At 41.7% G+C, this 20,108-nt stretch overlaps 2 protein-coding genes and 2 pseudogenes across 4 annotated transcripts in view; all 4 read right to left on the bottom strand.

Annotated features, from left to right (window-relative positions):
• zc3h13 (zinc finger CCCH-type containing 13) overlaps positions 1–3,160 on the bottom strand; it is a 34,031-nt gene extending 30,871 nt beyond the window's left edge. For all 3 annotated transcript variants that reach the window (XM_088330462.1, XM_088330464.1, XM_088330463.1), the window contains exons 1-3: positions 3,029–3,160; positions 1,162–1,332; positions 978–1,081 (exon numbers count right to left, since the gene is read on the bottom strand). In XM_088330462.1, coding sequence (XP_088186588.1) covers positions 978–1,081; positions 1,162–1,323 — 266 coding nt within the window. In that variant the 5' untranslated portion in view covers positions 1,324–1,332; positions 3,029–3,160. The remainder of the gene's footprint in view (positions 1–977; positions 1,082–1,161; positions 1,333–3,028) is intronic.
• Positions 3,161–5,281: 2,121 nt separating this feature from the next.
• On the bottom strand, positions 5,282–17,727 carry cpb2 (carboxypeptidase B2 (plasma)). The gene is made up of 11 exons (XM_088330475.1): positions 17,627–17,727; positions 16,700–16,775; positions 12,668–12,792; positions 10,639–10,747; positions 10,466–10,567; positions 8,798–8,899; positions 8,613–8,723; positions 8,454–8,544; positions 7,120–7,322; positions 5,687–5,771; positions 5,282–5,613 (listed from the first exon to the last, which is right to left on the bottom strand). Exons 1-11 carry the CDS (start codon positions 17,695–17,697, stop codon positions 5,429–5,431), a joined length of 1,260 nt encoding a protein of 419 aa, XP_088186601.1. The 5' UTR covers positions 17,698–17,727; the 3' UTR covers positions 5,282–5,428.
• Positions 17,728–19,098: 1,371 nt separating this feature from the next.
• LOC148368454 (U2 spliceosomal RNA) lies at positions 19,099–19,267 on the bottom strand (annotated as a pseudogene).
• Positions 19,268–19,337: 70 nt separating this feature from the next.
• LOC148368453 (U2 spliceosomal RNA) lies at positions 19,338–19,501 on the bottom strand (annotated as a pseudogene).
• Positions 19,502–20,108: the final 607 nt, after the last annotated feature.

Below are 20,108 nucleotides of genomic sequence, written 5' to 3'. Positions count from 1 at the left end.
AATTGGGTGTCCCTTTTGGACTGGAAACAGTGACATTTTTAATGGGCAGTTTGCATGCACAGGAGGGATACTAAATAATGTCTGTACACATGTAGTCATATTTCTTTATAGCAAATACATGTTAAATGAACTTCTGTACTCATCTAATGTAGATGCCAGAACAAATGGTTAAGTATTTGTGTAAGTATGAAATTCTGGAGCTTTGTCTTGTGGGCCTTCCAAAAGTAGTGTACAGAAATCCCTAATTTTTTTGCAAGAGTTCCAAAAAAGGTCCCCCAATAGTCAAGACCCGCAAAGTAGAAACATTTATTAATTTATTACATGCTCTATCAAACCAAATTACACACCCAATTTAAAGGCTCAAGTATCATTAGTATGTTTAACAAATACAAAGTCCTGTACTTTTTGACCCTCCCGTTTACTAATCCACTATACTTCACATGACTTGTCATCATTATTTAAAGAAACCTTATATTTTTCCATAATCCAACATTTTTGAAAAAGTGCCAGGGAGCTGCGAGTCTAGCAGGTCAAGTCCATGTTTGTTGGCGATAGAAAGCATCTCCCTTTCTGCCCCAGCCACCGGTGCTTTTGTCAGTCCAGAGCCTTTTGTTGGCATGACGGCTTTTAGAGAAACTTACACATATATGATGTCGGTTCGTCAATCTGTTTTAACCAAACCACTCATCCACCGTGCCACCTTAAATAAAAACCCTCCACTTCCAATGTTAAAAAGCACAGTGCGCTTATGTATGTAAATCTGACATTTCTTATATTCATTGACTTGATTATCATTCCAACAATCAAAAAGAAAAGATATATTAGATATCTGATACTTGCAGTATGGGGTGACGGTATTTGAAGTTGCTAAGCCAAGAAAATGAGAAATTTGCATAATGTTCCGTGCTTGAGAATGTCCCTCAAATAGACATAATTACGCATGGCGAGAACGAAACAACCCATCAAAACGATCCTACCGGCTGAAATTAAATCCTTTGCCCCGTGATTGACTTCCATGTGTGTAGCGACAAGTGCTTCCGTAACTGCAGTTTCCCGTTTTCAGCCAATTTCTACATTGACTCTGAAAGAAAGAAGATTGCAATTCAATGAATCAACGCTGTATGTGGACTGAGATTGGAAGTTCGAACGCGTGTCACGTACTTCGGCAGCATTACTCCCCGTGCTTGGTCCGAGTCTCTCAAATACGCTGGGCCGTCGCGAGGGAGCGGCAGGGTTGCTGGTGCTGCTCGATGCGGTGTTGCTGCTGCTATCGGATATTGTTTTTGAATTCTCCACTGTAACTTTCCGCCTGATCTTGGACATTCTGCAGGACTGGAGGAAATTGTGCAAAACATGTTCGGATACATTTACAATGAAATCCAGTGTGACGGTTAGCAGTGTCTGGAATAATGTCTGCCCGGACGCCCGGGGCGTGCATCTTTTACGTCGGGCGTACAACTTACACAACGATGTCTGCCCGGGTGGTCGACAACTTTTTCAAGGAAAAAAAAAAAGCTTTCGTTTTTTTTCCCCAAATCAAACATTTGCTTTATTCCGATTTTGAAATCTTCGTTCGGTTTGGAAATTTCAGTTCGTTTATCAATTTGAATAATCTGCAGCCGGTCACAAGCCCGCTTTGAATAACTTCGTGCTTCCGGTCTTTCCCGAGCGTTATAAGGTTGTACATTTGCATAACATTTTCCAAAGTAGACGCACAGAGAACACGAGATAAATGGAGAAGTGGTTAGGAATCAAGCCAAAACCTCAGCCCCAGAAGAAATATTCAAAAGAAGCTAACAAAATTGATGACGCTACAAAACGTAAACATACAATAAAAGCATCGTGGAAACAGGAGTTTCACATGGCTTGTAGCAGACAACGCAACGCAAACATTGCATGAATGAAGATGAGTCAATCCAGGTACATACTGATGGCAGATGGAAAACAGCGATGTCATATACAAGGAATGAATGTTATAAGCAGATTTATAATAAACTTCATTTTAAAGTGTTGTTCTGTTATATATTCTGATTATCAATCCTTAATACTTTGCAACATTTTATTTTTTTGCGATGAGTCGTCTTCGCAACTTTTCAGAGTTGTCTGGCCTGGTGTCCGCTAACTTTTCGCCATGACTCTCAGACACGCGTATGAAAACGTATGAATATATTTATACATACATATACTGTGCGATAAAGGCCGTCTAAAGTTAAACCTTTAACTCAAGATCAAGCAAATAGCTGCTGTAAAGTGTTACAGTACACATGAGCATTATGCCATGTTGTTGTCTGATTCTTGGACTATATTTAAGAAAATAATTGTCTTTATCGATATCACCGTTGCGAAACATCGTATTTCGGCACTCCAGGATACAACATGAAATAAACAAGATAAAAGACGAAAGACTATGAGAGTAAATGGGCAAAAAACGTAGTGCTTCGAAAAGTTAATAATCGTGATGCAATGAAAAAGAAACGTGTGTTGTAACTATCGTGCAACGAAAATAGGTGCATGGTACATTTAGCAGCAACAAAACCCAATACAAACACCAATATAATTCACAGGTTGTGTGCAATAGTATATATTTTTCAAAATTTGATTTGGCAACAATCAAAAAGGGAAAAACACAAAAGTCAGAAGATGTTTTCCCAGTTTTCTGCCGCTGTTTTAGGGTGGTGATGTCTCTGGGGAAGAAGCTGAATTAAGCATGTTCGTCCTTGTTTAAGAGACTGGGTAGGGAGCAGCCGATGATCTGTTGGGCTGTGTTAATTCATGTTTGTATATTTTTCCTCTCCACTGCCGTGCAACCAGCAAACCACACCGTATTTACAATATCGATTTTAACAGGTCGAGGATGATGGTTGCGTTCAAGATATGAATTTATATGCAATTGTATGAAAGCATAACGGCATTAGATGAGCATAATGATGCTAAAGATGCTAAGCTAACAAGAAGCGTTCGGTGTTGTCATAGAGGCCTTTGTGGTTCCCAACATTTGTAATGCACCAATAACCGAGAGGAAACTCACCCAGGATTCTGAATCGGTGTGGCATCTACTGTGAACAGTTATTAAATTAAAATAATAAAAAAAAAGATTATTTAAAAGCAAAATCGAATACTTCCCGGCGAGCCCGCATATTGACGGAGGGTACGCATAGTAGTTGTTTGTCGTCTTATTTTTAGGGTTGGCAATAGACGCAGGAGGTATAGTACCGCCATCTAGAGGCCGAACGGAATAGTGATATCGGAAACATTAGGACTTGAGGGTGCCGAGCTACGGTCTCGGTGAAGGTCTAGGTGAAGTAATTACGAATTGTGTTTTTCACAAGAAAACATCTTATTAAGAATACATTTTTTCTTGCTGCTGCTGGACCTTTGTAATGCCTTTGACACGGTGGACCATAATATCTTCCTAGAACAATAGGAAAAATGGATTGGTCTCTCAGGAACCGTCCTCTTATGGTTCAGATCCTACCTCTCAGATAGGAAGCACTGTGTTAAATAGGGTGAAAAGACATCTGAGCCCTTTAGTGTTACCTGTGGTGTTCCGCAGGGTTCAGTACTTGGCCCCCTTCTTTTCAGCATTTAAATGCTTCCATGAGGTGATATTATTCGCAAGTATAATATAATCTACCATTGCTACACAGATGACACTCAGCTATATCTTCCGAAGGAGGAATCTGCCACACTAAACTGTGGAAATTTGGAGGCCTGCCTCACTGAGATCAAAGAATGGATGTCACTCAACTTCTTGCGCCTTAACTCTGAAAAGACCAAAATGTTAGTTATTGGTCCATCTAAATGCAGTGACTTGTTCTCAAAAACTGCTCTGAACATTGACAAATGAATTTTTCACCCAGAATGACTCAGTCAAAAATTGAGGTGTCATATTTGACCCCGATCCGTCTCTTCAAACACACGTGAAGAATATTACTAGAACAGCTTTCTTCCATCTTTGCAACATTGTTAAAATTCGTCCTATGCTGTCTCAGTCAGATGCGGAGATTATATGTATACATCTCGATGACTGTAATGCACTATTCTCCGGTCTCCCGAAGTCCAAAATCAAGAGCCTTCAAATGCTGCAGCGAGGCTTTTAACTAAGACAAGAAAGTTTGATCACATGACCCCGATTTGAGCTAACCTGCATTGGCTCCCTGTTAGCTTGAGATGTGATTTTAAGGTTCTGTTGGTATCATACAAAATCATGCATGGACTTGCTCCCTCAAATCTTTCAGATTTAATTTCCCCTTATGTTCCGGTCCGGAGCCTTCGCTCTGAAAATGCTAGTCTACTAGTGATCCCAAGAGCCACGAAGAAATCTGCATGTGCTCTGCCCCCTGAGATTCAGTCTGCAACCTCAGTGGAACTGTTTCAATCTAGGCTTGAAACACTCTTCTTTTCTAGAGCTTATGAATGACCTAGATTTCATGTTGACAATATCCGTGTATTCTCTGTTATTGCAACATCTCTTGTAGCCTAGTCATCCTGGATGAAGCATGACCTGATGGGCGGTCCCTTCTCAAGGTTTCTTCATTTTCCTCATGTTGAGGTTTTGGAGTTTTCCCTTGCCCTCATGTAGGTTTTAGATCAGGGGATTGTGTTATAATAGTCCATGGTCCGTGCAACCCTTTGAGACTATTGTGATTAAGGGCCAAACAAATAAACAGGACTTGACTTAAGGTTTTTGAGGTTTCCCTAGCCCTCGTGTAGGTTTTAGATCAGGGGAGGCTGCCATAATAGTTTGTAGTTTACAATAATCTGTGGTCTGTGCAGAACTTTGAGACTCATTGTGATTTAGGATTTAAAAAAAAACAGGACTTGACTTGAGGTTTTTGAGTTTTTTCTTGCCCTCATGTAGGTTTTAGATCAGGGGATGGTGTCATAGTAGTCTGTGGTCTGTGCAACCCTTAGATACTCATTGCGATTAAGGGCGTCACAAATAAACAGGACTTGACCTGAGGTTTTTGAGTTTTTCCTTGCCCTTGTGTAGGTTTTAGATTAGGGGATGGTGTCATAATAGTCTGTGGTTTGCAATAGTATGTGGTCTGAGAAACACGTTGAGACTCATTGTGATCAAGGGTGTCACAAATAAACATGACTTGACTCTCAAATAAAGTATCAATTATTACTAATATTATAATCAGCAATTTCAGAAGAGGACTGGTTGGAATGTTCGCCTCACACTTCAAGATGCATTATTCCATTCACTTGTCGCCTACCTGAATTGAATTAGCATGCTCTTAGTTTCCTATAACACCAAGCTCAGTGACCATGTCCCTTCAGTCCAAAAGCTTTATTAATTTTGGGAAACAAGGTTGGAACAAAGCTTTGACAATGAAAAGGAAATCACACAGAGCACAGAATCAACAAGTTTTCTACATTTGGATCTTACTCTTCAAACAGCTAAAAATGGCTTTCTCAAAGCTTATGTTCTGTCTATGAGGCGCTTGGCAATGGTCTTCACAGCAAGGAGAGCTTCATTGCATGCCTTAGAGATGTGTGACGGAGGCAGAAGAAAGCCATAGCGCCCGCGGTCCTGCAGTTCAAATGTGAAGGAGTATTTTATGCCGAGATTGTACGCCCAGTCGTCGGAACCACCAGGAGCCAGGTCTGCAGAACAATCGAAGCAAGGAATCTGTATCGATTTGCTCAAATCGGCTCGAATGAGAACGTACAGACTCACATATCGTCTGAGCTCCGGCACCGTATTTGTAGGTGTTTCTGTAATATCGATGGATGTTTTGCGATGCTTCTTGGGCCATCTCAAGCTTCGGTGAGAGAGAGAGAAAGAAAGAGAGAGGGGGGGGGGGATCATTCATGTTGGCTTTTGTTCATTTCAGGACAAGAATGAAGACAGGACCCACTTCTCTTAGCTTTATTGGGAAGAAGGGAAAGGATAGTACACACAATCCGTAGTTAGCCGGTTGCAGGCAGCCAGTTGCTCAGACGCGAAAGTGGTATTTCCTTGGCGAGCGATGGCGGTGTCGAGAGCGGAAAGAGGTAAATTGAGAAAGAGAGTGTGGAAGACAGAGCTAGATAGATAGATAGATAGATAGATAGATAGATAGATAGATAGATAGATAGATAGATAGATAGATAGATAGATAGATAGATAGATAGATAGATAGATAGATAGATAGATAGATAGATAGATAGATAGATAGATAGATAGATAGATAGATAGATGGATAGATGGATGGATGGATGGATGGATGGATGGATGGATGGATGGATGGATGGATGGATGGATAGATAGATAGATAGATAGATAGATAGATAGATAGATAGATAGATAGATAGATAGATAGATAGATAGATAGATAGATAGATAGATAGATAGATAGATAGATAGATAGATAGATAGATAGATGGATGGATAGAAATCGCTTTGGGAGGTCTTCATTGACTTGAAAAGCGCTATATAAATGCAGACCATTTACCATTTACCATAGATGGAAATTAAAAGGGAGAGGTAAAGAAAGAATAAATGAAAGGGAAAGAAAGAAAAAGAAAGAAAAAGAGAGATGGATTGAGAAAGACAGAAGGAAAAAGAGAGAGAGTAAGTGATACACAGAGAGAAAGAGATACAGAGAGAGACATTGTTAGACAGAGAGTGAGAGAGAGAATAAGAGGGGATACATAGAGAAAAAGAGTGTGAGAGAGAGAGATTGAGACAGAGGAAGAGAGAGAGAGAAACAGAGACAGAGAGAATAACAGTGAGAGAAAAAGAGAGAGAGAAAAATGGAGAGAAAGAAAGAGAGAGAATGGGAGAGATCTAAAGAGGGATACAGATAGAGAGGAGGACAAAGGGAGAAAGAGAGAAGAAGAGTGTGAGATATAGTAGGAGAGAAAAGGAGAGAGAGAAAGAGACACAAAAAGAAAGAGAAAGAGACAGAAAGAAAGAGAAAGAGGGGAGAATAAGAAAAAAGTAAAACGTGAAGAAAGAGAATAAAATAGGGCGAAAGATTAAAAAAAGTAAAAGAGAGACAGCTTTTCGGAAGAAGCTGGCCCCTTATTGATGGGGCGCCAGCCCTCGTCGTTCCTCAAAGAGTCGGTTCATAAAGCCCTTTCGTTCCCGAACGACCCAACCCCACTGTCCCGAGGAGACGTTCTCACCAGCTCATCGTGGTTGTGGGCCTGCTCTTCGGTGCAGGAGTAGGGGAAGAGCAGCATCTGAGAGTAGGAGTGGATGGTCAGGTAAAGCTGGATGCTGTCCTTCTTACTGCGCAGGAAGTTGGCCACGGCCTGAGATTCCGGTTCCGATTCGGGGAAGGCGCCGCAATAGATCTCGCTGCAGGCGTCCTCGGACGCTCCCTCTGCTGTAGGTCGACACGGACTTTAAGTAAAACGGCATATGAAAAGTTTGGAAACACCACATCGAGAAAAAGTCTTTACCCCCTTCCTGATTTCTGTGTTTTGTTTTTTTGAATTTTTATCACTCGCAAAGGCACATATAAAAAAATCAAAAGCGATCTGCCCTATGTGAAAAAGTAACTATCCTCTCAACCTAATAGCGAGTCGGGCCCCCTTAGTAAACAACAACAGAAATCAAGCCTTTACCATATTTGGTAAATTTAGGCCCACTCTTCTTTACAAAACTGTCTTAAATCTGCAATATTGGAGGGTTTTCTAGCATGAACTGTCTGTTTAAGGTCACGCCATGGTATCAGAGAGAGAGAGAGAGAGAGAGAGAGAGAGAGAGAGAGGGAAAGAGAAAGAGAGAGAGAGAGAGAGAGAAAGAAAGAAAAAAGAAAGAAAGAACAAAAGAAAGAAATAAAGGAAGAAAGAAAGAAAGAATAAAAGAAAGAAAAAATGAAAGAAAGAAAGAAAGAAAGAAAGAAAGAAAATTAAAAATAGACAAATATAAAGGATTTTATAAGATCGAATACAAATTACATTTAATGCAAAAGATATTCACTGTGGTGCGATGTCAGGGTACCCTAGTAGAAAATGTTGTTTACAGGGACGGCGAGAATGGGACGTAAGGCTGATAAGGTAATCAGCACATCCAGACACAGAAAGGCCCTGATAACGTAGAAACGCTCGGTGTTGTTTTAGTTGTTCCAGACGTCGCGACGCTCTTCTCCGAGATGGTGAAGCCCAGGGGGCTTCCTTGGCACGCCCATGGGAGGAGCCGGCACACTATCTTGCGGGGAGACGTGGGCCAATAAGGAGAGAGCTAAAGGACTTAGACTCCAACGCCACTAATTTGGCCGTTTTCGATGGAGTATACTGAGTTAAATTGTTAATGAAATTAAATCTGCCCCCGTGTGGAAATGTCAGCTTTCCAGTTCATCTTTTCCGTCAAGAAACGAGCGCGCATAAATTGTTGGGTGAATGTGTTTGGTTAATGGAGTCAGATAACTCATTCGAACAATTTGGTAAACGGTACATTTTGATATTTAATTCCCAACAGTACCGACAATTTCGAGTGTTACGCATAGACTTACTGCACCAGTTTGCGTCAAAGTTCCTGTTGAGGTCAGCCCCAACACAAGAGCTACTCGGACGGATGGAGCGGTTCTTCCTCCACATTCGGTTCTGAGACGAAAGACACATTTGTAGAGATACATAACATACAACTTCACTTGCGTCGGATGCACTGTTACCGTAGTCCACGTGTGAAGGTAGCCATCGGGATTCATCACAGGTAGGACGTAGACATCCATGTGGTCTAAAATGTCAGTTATGTCTTGGTTTTGTTTGTAAAATGCTAAAGACTGCAGAAAGAAGAACAGTTTACCCAAGTGATCTGTGCACTGATAAACTGGAAATATGTACAAGAACGACTCACATATTGTACAAACCACAAGCAGAATGCGGGAGAGATCCACTCTCTGGCGTGGATTCCACAGTCGATCCACAAGGCTTTCTTATTGTTACTGTTTAGTGACAACTGATGGTAGAATAAAGCAAGAATAAATTGTTGCAGTTGGTGTATTTCAATGTTCCCTGTAATTTGAGCGTTCACACAAAGTCGGTGAGCAACGCTTGAAACAACAGTGAGCAACCGTAATCCCAAGTGTGGCAAGATAATTCATTATCAAACATGTCCAAAACTTGACATCATGTTACATTTTGCTGAGTTTCCGGCGATGCAAAATTATTTTTTTCCTTTTAAATGAATTGACTCATGTACTATTGCAAAGGTTGTACGGCCTACAAACATCGTTTGTTCTTACAGTTCTTTCACAAGATATCCATTTAGTTTTTTTCCTGATATATTTTGTCGCATAATATTAACATTTTGGGGGGCTTATTTCGTCGGTTGTAAGATACAGAACTGTAATTAATCACATTTTTTGGTGGAAGTACAATGTTGGCAACAAGATTCACTTGATGTAATTGATAATTATTTGAATGCAACACAAACTTTTTCTTATTTTTTCCATGTTTTTTTCTACCTTTTTTAAAATTCCTTTAAAAAAAAATCTCATTGTGTTTATTTTTTCCGAGCTGTTACTTTTTTTCTTTTTGTTCTCTATTTACTTTTTTCCTACATTTCTTTCTTTTATTTTTTCTGGCTTTTTTCTGAAGTTTTCCTTATTTTTTTCTTTTTTCTCAGCTTTTCACTACTTTTTCATTTTGGTATTTTTTTTCTTTTTTGTTCTATTCCCCCCTTCCTTTAAGTCATTTTGTGCCTAATTTTACATAACATTTGGTCATGTTGAGATTAAAGAAGCAAAAACAACCCGAAGAACCGTTTAGGACCCGAACGAGCCGGTTCCTTATAGTGAGCCGAAGAAGCCGGTTCTCGACAAACTCTACTAACTTTACTCAACTTCGTTCTACTTTGACCTTGACTTCAAAATACCGCATTTAGGACACAACGTCAGGGGAACCCGTGTATTTTTACCTTCATGCACTGTCGCTTCTTAATTAGTAATTTTGAGCCCTCATTTTTGTGCGCTGGCTAGATTTTCTTGTGCGCTGAGAATGTGCGAGCAGTGCGCAACTGCGCACGCGCGCAGTTTAGAGGGAACACTGGTGTATTCCGTAAAAGGTGGATGCTGGTAAATGCTTGGAAAAATCCACAAATGATTCATGATTAGTTCTGCTAAACCAAGTTTAATTTGGAATAAAATGTAATTTGTTCTGATAAACATCGTCAAGCTTATATTAGGGTCTGACATACCTCCTACCAGCAGAGAGCCCCAACCCGGGTTTGAACTGGGCACAGGGGTGTGCAATTATCACACACACCGGTGCTCAATTATCCAAAACCCTATGAAAGGACATTTTGAACATTACACGTTGTTGTCACGGTTGCCATGGCGCCCAGTTGGCCCCTGCCGTGTGGCACACGCTTCTGTCACGGTTGCCAGGGCTCATTAAAATGAATGGGTCCCCAAAATACTTATATGTTATCCCTTCAAGTCAGGGGCTTCCAGGTAGAATTTTGGGGTACTGCAGGCAAAAAATAACTGATAAGCACCACCTTTTGAGTAATGATCACACAAACCTTCAGTGCATAAAGTGGTCGCTTCTCAAACGACGATCCCAGAAGAAGGATTTTTACGGTGTTTGGATTTTCCTGAGCGGTCCTGTTGATCCAAAAATAAATCTGACGAAAAGAAAGAAGAAATCATATCTGTGCAAAGAGAGAAGCCCAAGTGTGATGGTCGCATATCCTACATCCTCCAAGCTGTGGTATCGCTCGTAAAAACTGGTGCTGCTTCTCGGATCCGTGGAGTCGTTCCTCGTCTGCATTTCGATCAGTTCATTTGTGTTTTCCAGTAACACTCTACAAACAAAAGTTGGCAAAAGCTTTTTTGCTTCACTGAAATTCACAAATACTTGTGTACTTCATAGCTTGGCTTTGTTTACATTTGGCAGAAGGTATACAGAATTTTCTGGCATTTGCGTTTCATTTTCTGGCATTTTTTATTGATGGTTCCCAAAAATCATGCTCTGTTGGCTAGGGGTGGGCGGATCGATCCAACTATGGATATTATCGATACTAAGCAAGTGTTTGAATCTCATCGATATTATTGTCTCGTAATCAATACTTAACTCCTTAACCAGTACTGCCTGTCTATGTATATAACACAGCCCTTCTCTCTCTTATCCAGCACCCTCAGCCACTTACATGTTTTTTTTTTTCACATGAAATTGAACTTAAAAAGACGATCCTACAGGGAGCAACGAGCTGCAACCCAAAATGGAAACATGTTACTGTTCCTGAACAAAAACGTGTAAATCCGTTGTTACTACGGTAGGAGACACCTGACACATTATTTTCATGACTGATTTTAAATTCAAAATATTGTGCAATGGAATGTATTTTACTTCTGGAGTTAATCGTATTTGTAAAAACACTAAACAGTAGGAAAAGAAAATACTTAAAAATACTTATTCTGCACAAAAACTTCTACAGCAAATAGAATACTCCTACAGCACAAGAGTTTTAGAACCAATTCAAGAAACATCGGAATAAAAACTGTGCACAACCGGACAATTGCACTTTACTGGGATAGTGCACAACAACTGAACAAATGCAGTATTACACCTGTACCAACTCACCACGCTATACAAACTCATTAATGCCCTCTAGCGGCCGGAGAGAGCATTTGGTTTGCATTTAAAAAAAAAAAAAATCCAAACTTTTGATAGAAATTACCTACAAACTTGCTTTTTTTAAAGACTTCAAAGTATAGGGCAGGCCGGATTAAACCATCCACCAGATATTGCCTGCGGACTGTATGTTTGACGTGCCTGTCATGATTTCTGATGCGGGGCACCTGAGTCTGCTCCGTTGGCGCCAACAGCCACGGACGCTGATTGGCTGCTGACCTCTTTTTAAACCCCCGCCTTCCTGTCAACCATTGTCAGTTCGTCTGCAAACCTCAGCTCCACGCTAGGCAAGCCCTTTTTGACTCCTGACTCAATCCTGCCCTGTTTCCTGTCTGATTCCCGGTGCCGACCTCTTTTCTGAACCCGTTTACGTTTTTGCTCCTCCGTCCCGGCCATCGACCTGTTTTTTTTTTTTCACTCTCGACACTGCTTCGCTCGACACGGAAGTGCCACTTCCGCGTTCCAAGCGATCTGCTACCCAATCGTGGGTGCAAGCCCATTCTTCCTTCTAAATAAAGCCGAGTAAACGAACGCAATTGGGTCCCGTCTCCGTTTCTGGTCCGCTCGAAAAGAATAGTAAAATGACAGAAATAAGCTTGAAAATGTGCAACGTCTCCTGCAAACAGCAAGTTTTTTGCAAAGATAAACAAACATTTTGAGAAGTAGCCCTCAATAAATTCTGAGGGTGGGTATCTGTGCTCAAACCGAAATACTCAGGGTTGGGTAGGGTTAGTTTAACTGGATTACTTTGAATGACTTTTGGATGACTCCTATACCAAATATGCTAATAAAAGACAAAAGAAACTAAATATGGATCAAATGATGACTCACAAGCTTTCTCTCCTGGCTTTGATCTCTTTGATCTCCGGCAAAACAAACATCAAATACGACAGAAACAAAATGAAAATAAATCCAAACAGCTTGCCAACATCATTTTCTCCGTTCCATGTATTCCAAGCCTGCACAAAATGTAGTCATTTTATTCATATTTAGTTTCTTTTGTCTTTTATTAGCATATTTGGTATTGGAGTAATGCAAAAGTCATTGAAAGTAATCCAGTTAAAGTAACCTTACCCAACCCTGGACATACTCATGCGCTATATCGTATAGCCTCAGCAGATCCTTCACTGTCGTGGAGCTGTTTGCAGGAACAAAAAGGTGAACTGGAGATCCTTCTTGGATGTACTGTTTGTCAACAGGCTGCCACAATATGCTCTGTAGACACAATGAGTTAGAAGAAGAACAATAAATAAAGCGACAGTGCTGTGAAAATGTATCTGCCCCCCCGACCTGAATTCTGAGTTTTTGCATGCTTATCACTCACAACCAGTGTTCCCTCTAAGATGCGCGCGTGCGCAATTGCGCACTGATTGCACATTCTCTGCGCACAAGAAAATCGAGCCAGTGCACAAAAATTAGGGCTCAAAATTACTAATTAAGAAGCGACTTAAGTCAAAGTGACAGTGCATGAAGGAAAAATTAAACGGGTTCCCCTGACGTTGTGTCCTAAATGCGGTATTTTGAAGTCGAGTCAGAGTAGAATGAAGTTGAGTAAAGTTAGTAGAGTTGGTCGAGAACCGGGGTCTTTGGCTCGGCTCACTAAAAGGAACCGGCTCTTTCGGGTCCTAAACGGCTCTTCAGGTTGTTTTTGCTTCTTTAATCCCAACATGACCAAATATTATGTAAAACTATGCACAAAATGACTTTAAAGAAGGGGGAAATAGAACAAAAAAGAAAAAAATACCAAAATGAAAAAGTAGTGAAAAGCTGAGAAAAAAACAAAGCGAAGAGAAAAAAAGAAGGAAAAATTTAGAAAAAAGCCAGAAAAAAAGAAAAGAAAGAAATGTAGGAAAAAAGTAAACAGAGAACAAAAAGAAAAAAGTAACAGCTCGGGAAAAATAAACACAATGAGATTTTTTTCAAAGGAATTTTAAAAAAAAGTAGAAAAAAACACAAAAAAAAGAAGAAAAAGTTTGTGTTGCATTCAAATAATTATCAATTACATCAAGTGAATCTTGTTGCCAACATTGTACTTCCACTAAAAAATGTGATTAAGTACAGTTCTGTATCTTGCAACCGACTAAATAAGCCCCCCAAAATGTTAATATTATGCGAAAAAATATATCAGGAAATAAAAAGAAATGGATATCTTGTGAAAGAATTTTAAGAACAAACGACGTTTGTAGGCAATCGTATAAACCAGCTCAGTAGCCTAGATGGTAAAGGCGCCCGCTTTGAGACTGGGAGGTCGGTGGTTCGCGCCCCAGCCGAGTCATTCCTAAGACTTAAAAAGTGGTCGGCGGCGCCCTCTGTTGGCTGCGGCTGCATCGGCTCGCTACAACGGGTCAGGTGCAATCGACATTTCGTTCTGTGTACATTGTTACACAGAATGACAATTACAAGGAAATTATTATTATTATTATGAGTCAATTCATTCAAAAGAGAAAAATCATTTTGCATTGCAGGAAACTCCCCAAAATGTAACGTGATGTCAAGTTTTGGACATCTTTGATAATTAGTTATCTTGCCACACTTGGGATTATGGTTGCTCACTGTTGTTTCAAGCGTTGCTCACCGACTTTGTGTGAACGCTCAGACCTGTGGAAAATTAGAGGGAACATTGCTCACAACGGTGTCATATGCACAAACCAATTTTTGTTATCACAAAGAGACAACCCAAAAAGTAATAGCCCCTTTAACCTAACAGCCAGTTGCGCCACCTTTGGCAGGGAAAGCAGAAACCAAACGTTTACTATAGTTAGTATTGAGTCTTTCTCAATGCTGTGGGGGAGTTTTGGCCCACTCTTCTTTGCAAAATTGTTTCAAATCTGCCATATTGGAGGGTTTATAGCATGAACTGCCTGTTTAAGGTCACACCACAGCATCTCAGCTGGATTTGAATCCAACTTTGACATTGCCACTACAGAACTTTTTCAGAGTTGGGCTTACTGGTGTGTTTCTGATCGTTGTCCTGCTGCGTGAACCAAGAGCGCTTGTGTTTGAGGGCACAAACTGGTGGACAGGTGTTCTCTTTCAAGGTCTTCTAATAAACACCAGGATTCCTCATTCAACCACAGCAAGTTGTCCTGGTCCTGAGGCAGCAAAGCAGCCCTAGACCATCATACTGCCACCACCTTGCTTTACTGTTGGTATCACGTTGTTTTTGTCAAATCCTTTTTCACTCCATGAGTGACGGGCTGCACACCTTCCCAAAAGTACAATTTTGACTCATCAGTCCACAGAAAATTCCTCCAAAAGTCTTGAGGATAATCAAGATGCTTTTTGGCAAATGTTAGACGACTCGTCTCATCTCATTAGCTGCACCGCTTATCCTCAGTAGGGTCGCGGGGGTGCTGGAGCACATCCCAGCAATCATCGGGCAGTGGGCAGGGGACACCCTGAACTGGTTGCCAGCCAATCGCAGGGCACACAGGGACAGACAACCCGCTCGCTCGTTCACACCTAGGGACAATTTGGACCGGCCAATACACCTGAAATGCATGTGGGAGGAAACCGGATGCCCGGAGAAAACCCACGCAAGCACGGGGAGAACATACAAACTCCGCACAGGAAGTCCGGTAGCTGGGTTTGAACTTACACAGGAGGTTCCCAAGACCTTAGAACTGTGCCGCACACACGCTAACCACTGCGCCGCTGTGCTGCCCGTGAGACGACTCATTGTGTTCTTTTGTGACAGTAGTGGTTTTCACTTGGGAACTCTCCCCTGGATGCCATTTTTGGCCAGTGTCTTTCTAATAGTGGAGTTACGAACACTGACCTTAATTGGAGCTGGTGTGCTGACTCAGTACCAGGACAATTTGGTGTGGTTGACTGAATAATGAATTCTGGTCTTGACCAGAAGATGATCACCGGCCATCAGTTTGTGTCCTCAAACTAAAAGACCTTTGGATCATGCAGCAGGACAATGATCCAAAACACACTCGCAAGTCCACTTCTGAATGACTCAAGTAAAACCAACTGAAGGGTCTGGCGTGGCAAAGTCAAAGTCTGGATATAAATACAATCAAGATGCTGTGGTGTGACCTAAAATGGGAAGTTCATGCTAGAAAACCCTCCAATATGTCAGGTTTAAAACAATTTTGCAAAGAAGAGTGGGCCAAAATTACTCCACAGCATTGTGAAAGACTCATTACTGTCGTGGTTGCCATGGCGCCCAATTGGCCACACCTGTGTGTGTCACAGTTGCCATGGTGCCCAATTGACCCCGCCTGTGTGTGTCACGGTTGCCATGGTGACCAATTGGCTTACCCGTGGAAACCGCGTTTAATTTCGGGTTCCAGTTTTGTTTCCGTCTGTTTTTGTCCTGTTTGTAGTTTCTCCAGTTTTTGTTCCCGTCCAGTTTCTCCTGTTTATTTCCGTTTTCGATCTCGTCGGCCTCTGGCTTCCTATCATTCCACGCCAGACCGGCTGCCTAAGGTGCATGACTCCCCATTTCCCGTAAAATAAAGGCTTGTGTGAGAACGTCACGCGATTGGGTCCTGATCCTGTTCTGGTTCCTGACAATTAAATTATGGTAAATGTTTGGCTTCTGTTATCGCTGCCAAGGGTGGCCCAACTCTCTATCAGGGGGCAATCACTTTTTCACATAGGGTCATATAGGTTTGGGTTTTTTGTACTTTTGTGAGGGATAAATCTGCAAAAAACACAAAAATTAGGAAGAGGGGAACTACTATTCTATGGCACTGGAACTACAGGATTGGGTAGGGTTACTTGAACTGGATTACTTTCCATTACTTTTGGATTACGCCAATACCAAATATGCTCATAAAAGACAAAAGAAACTAAATAAGAATAAGATTATGACTCACAACACGTGGTAAGCTTTCTCTCCTGGCTTTGATCTCTTTGATCTCCGGCAAAACTAACATGAAATGCGACAGAAACAAATGAAAATCAATCCAAACAGCTTGCCAACGTCATTTTTGCCGTTCCATGTATTCCGTTACTCCCCAACCCTGCACAAAATTTAGTCATTTGATTCATATTGAGTTTCTTTTGTCTTTTATTAGCATATTTGGTATTGGAGTAATCCAAAAGTCATTGAAAGTAATCCAGTTAAAGTCACCCTACCCAGCCCTGTGGAACTATGAATCCTTGGTACCTCATAGTGACTGGAGATATTCTTTACAATGCCCACTTGTTCTGGTGTTGTTGGTGTGATTGACAGAATTTGGTCGCTACACAAAAAGCAATATATAAAACACAAACAAATATGGAATTAATACCGTTAATTGGATTCATTGGGATGATAGTTGGATGGATTTTACACAGACCTTGGTTACTGCGGTCTTCGAGGGATGCATATTTTGCATGATTTTGGAAGTCACAATACAGGTAATTGTAATGATTGCTGATTCAGGGCACCTGTGACTGCCCAATTGGCGCCAACAAACCTGAGCGCTGATTGGTTCAAAGACTCTTTTCAAACCCCCGTCGGACCTTTTGCGAACTTATGCTCCCAGCTAGGCAAGCTCATACCTTCCGACATTTTCCTGCCCTGTTTTCTCCTGCCTGGTACCTGTTGCCGACCTGTTTCTGCCCTTCTCTTCCGTCCCGGCCATTGTCCTGTTTTGCCCTGTTTCCTGCCTGAAACCTGTTGCCGAACTCTTTTCTGGACTCGATACCGCCCTTGCTGTCCTGGCTAGTGACCAGTATCCCTGCTGCCTACGATTATCCTCGCTCGACACGGAAGTGCCACTTCCATGTTCCAGCCACCTGCTACCCGTGTCCGTCGATCATCGGATCGTGGAGGCAAGCACTTCTGTCTCTGTCTCTGTGTCTCTGTCTCTGTCTCTGTCTCAAACTGAGTAAACGAACGCTACTGTGTCCTGCGTCCGTTTCTGGCTTGTGACAGTAACTCCAATCACCAGGACTTGTTACAAGCTCCTTCTTGTTTTCTAACAAGCGAACTATTTATATCGCCCGAGTTGAACAAGAGAAACCTCCAAAATCATGCAAGATAGGCCCTCCAGGTCCAAAGTGCCCATGTCTAGTATTTATAACAAATACATGCACATGTGTAACTTACTGTGTTTCGCTGCAGTGCCCCATCTTGGCCAGTGTACCCATTAAAACAAACCAAATGAGAAGTAACTTCATGATGGAAAGCGTTCAACTGACGCATGTTCGTTCAAACAGTGCAGGTAGGGAGTTGTTATTGATTTAGGTGTTTATTCAAGAGTTAAACTTTGGCCTTATCCAAAGAGCAAGGGCATAGATCTATCTGAATGGCTACAAGGGAGCAGTTATGCTTAAAGGGACAGTGAGTATTGGGGCTGTGGCTCAGGAGGTAGAGCGCTCATATTGGGATCAAGAGATCGCAGTTCGGATCCCGGCTCTTCCGTGTTACATGTCGAAGTGTCCTTGGGTAAGACACTGAACCCCTAATGCCCCCAATAAGCAGGTTAGCGCCTTGCATGGCTGCACGGCCGCTATTGGGAAATGTGAAGCACATTGTAAAGCGCTTTGGGAAGTCTTGACTTGAAAAGCGCTATATAAATGCAGATCATTTTATTTCATTATTATTTGACCTTGACATGTCACTGTGTAGTGCAGTGGTTGGTGAGCCAAAATGTTAACCCCTTGTTAGGAAATAAATATTAAAAAGTATCGTTTACCAAATTGTTCGAATTAGTTGTCTGACGCCATTAACCAAACACAACCTACATTAGCCTGACAATTCGCACTCGTTTCTTGATGGAAAAGATGAACAAGAATAGCCGACATTTTCACACGGGGGCAGATTTAATTTCATAAACAATTTAACTAAGTGAACTCCATCGAATATGGCCGAATTAGTGTCGCTCGAGTCTCTGTGTAGCCTCCTCTGAAGTCCTCTAGCTTTTTCCTCTCGGCCCACGTCCCCCCGCAAGGTGGCGTCTCGACTCCTCCCATGGGCGTGCCAAGTAAGCCCCCCCTGGGCGTCGCAATGTCTGGAAAACTCAAAACAACATAGAGCGTTTCTACGTCATCAGGGCCTTGTTCTCAAAACATCGCCTGCCGTCCTCCGTCAGAGTCCTGTTATCAAAATTCCCTCTTCAAAATATTCTGCATTTGGAACGGCGTGGCGGCGCTTTCTGGTGTCCCGTTTCATCTGGAGGGACGAAAGCATGACCAACTTGGGTGCTGAGGTGCCTAACTTGTTTGGGTGTTTGGGCAATTGGGTTGGCCATGGTCCAAAAATGTTTGTGTGTTTTTTTGCTATGTATTTCCCTTTTATTTTCTTTGTCATTGTATGTGTGTGTCTTGCTGTCGGTCACCCCTCTTGAGGGATATGACCAAGGTAGATAGATAGATAGTTTATTTGTCTTTTATTAGCATATTTGATATTGGAGTGGGGTTTTGGGGTTTTTAAGGGTTATTGATCTATCTTCATTATTCATTATCCATTATCCGTTATCGGTCAGTTCATTATATGCTACAAAGCCTAGGAGCCGGGACACTTACTCTCAGCCAAAAGGCTAAGCTAAGGTCCTAGCCCTAAAGCCTTGTTGCGATCATTGCGAATGCACCGTTCCCGGAGGTACTGCAATACCGGGCCGATGCATGGAGTGGACAGAGCAAGCTCTTATTCCATCTCCGGAATGCAAAAATCAAAAGGCCAAGTTAAGGACCTAGCATTAAAAGGCTAAGCTAAGGTCCTAGCATTAAGGCCAACAGGCCAAGCTAAGGACCTAGCATCAAAGCCTTGAAAGGCCAAGCTAAGGACCTAGCATCAAAGCCTTGATGCCAAATCTATTGGCACATGCACCGTTCCCGGAGGTACTGCAATACCGGGCCGGTGCATGGAGTGGACAGAGCAAGCTCTTATTCCATCTCCGGAATGCAAAAATCAAAAGGCCAAGTTAAGGACCTAGCATTAAAAGGCTAAGCTAAGGTCCTAGCATCAAAGCCTTGAAAGGCCAAGCTAAGGACCTAGCATCAAAGCCTTGATGCCAAATCTATTGGCACATATTGGAGTGGGGTTCTGGGTTTTTAAGAGTTATTGTTCTATCTTCATTATTCATTATCCATTATCCGTTATCGGTCAGTTCATAATACGCTATAAAGCCTAAGAGCCGGGACACTTACTCTCAGCCAAAAGGCCAAGCTAAGGTCCTAGCCCTAAAGCCCTGCTGCGATCATTGCGAATGCACCGTTCCAAAAGTAATTGAAAGTAATCCAGTTAAAGTAACCCTACCCAACCCTGATTATCCCCTAATGCAGGGGTCGGGAACCTTTTTGACTCAAAGAGCCATAAAAGCAAAAAATATTAATTTTATTTTGGGAAAGAGCCACACCATATATTATGAGACAAATTTATAAATTGCTAAACCCGCGCCCCAGACAAAAGCTTAGTCTTCAGCACATTTATTTTTGATGATTTGATAAAAATTATGAAAAGAGAATAATGCCAGAGCCCCTGTCCCAAATTCAACAAACAGACCACTTTAAACTTGTCTCTTTCTTGCAATGACTCAAGATCGGTTAAACTCCTTTTGACCCTTTTTTTCATACATATTGGTTTCAAA

This window comes from Urocampus carinirostris, chromosome 3, assembly GCF_059441175.1.
Source record: "Urocampus carinirostris isolate Australia breed hairy pipefish chromosome 3, RoL_Ucar_1.0, whole genome shotgun sequence".
Taxonomy (NCBI): Eukaryota; Metazoa; Chordata; class Actinopteri; order Syngnathiformes; family Syngnathidae; genus Urocampus; species Urocampus carinirostris.
This window is presented reverse-complemented; position numbering and strand designations above follow the sequence as displayed.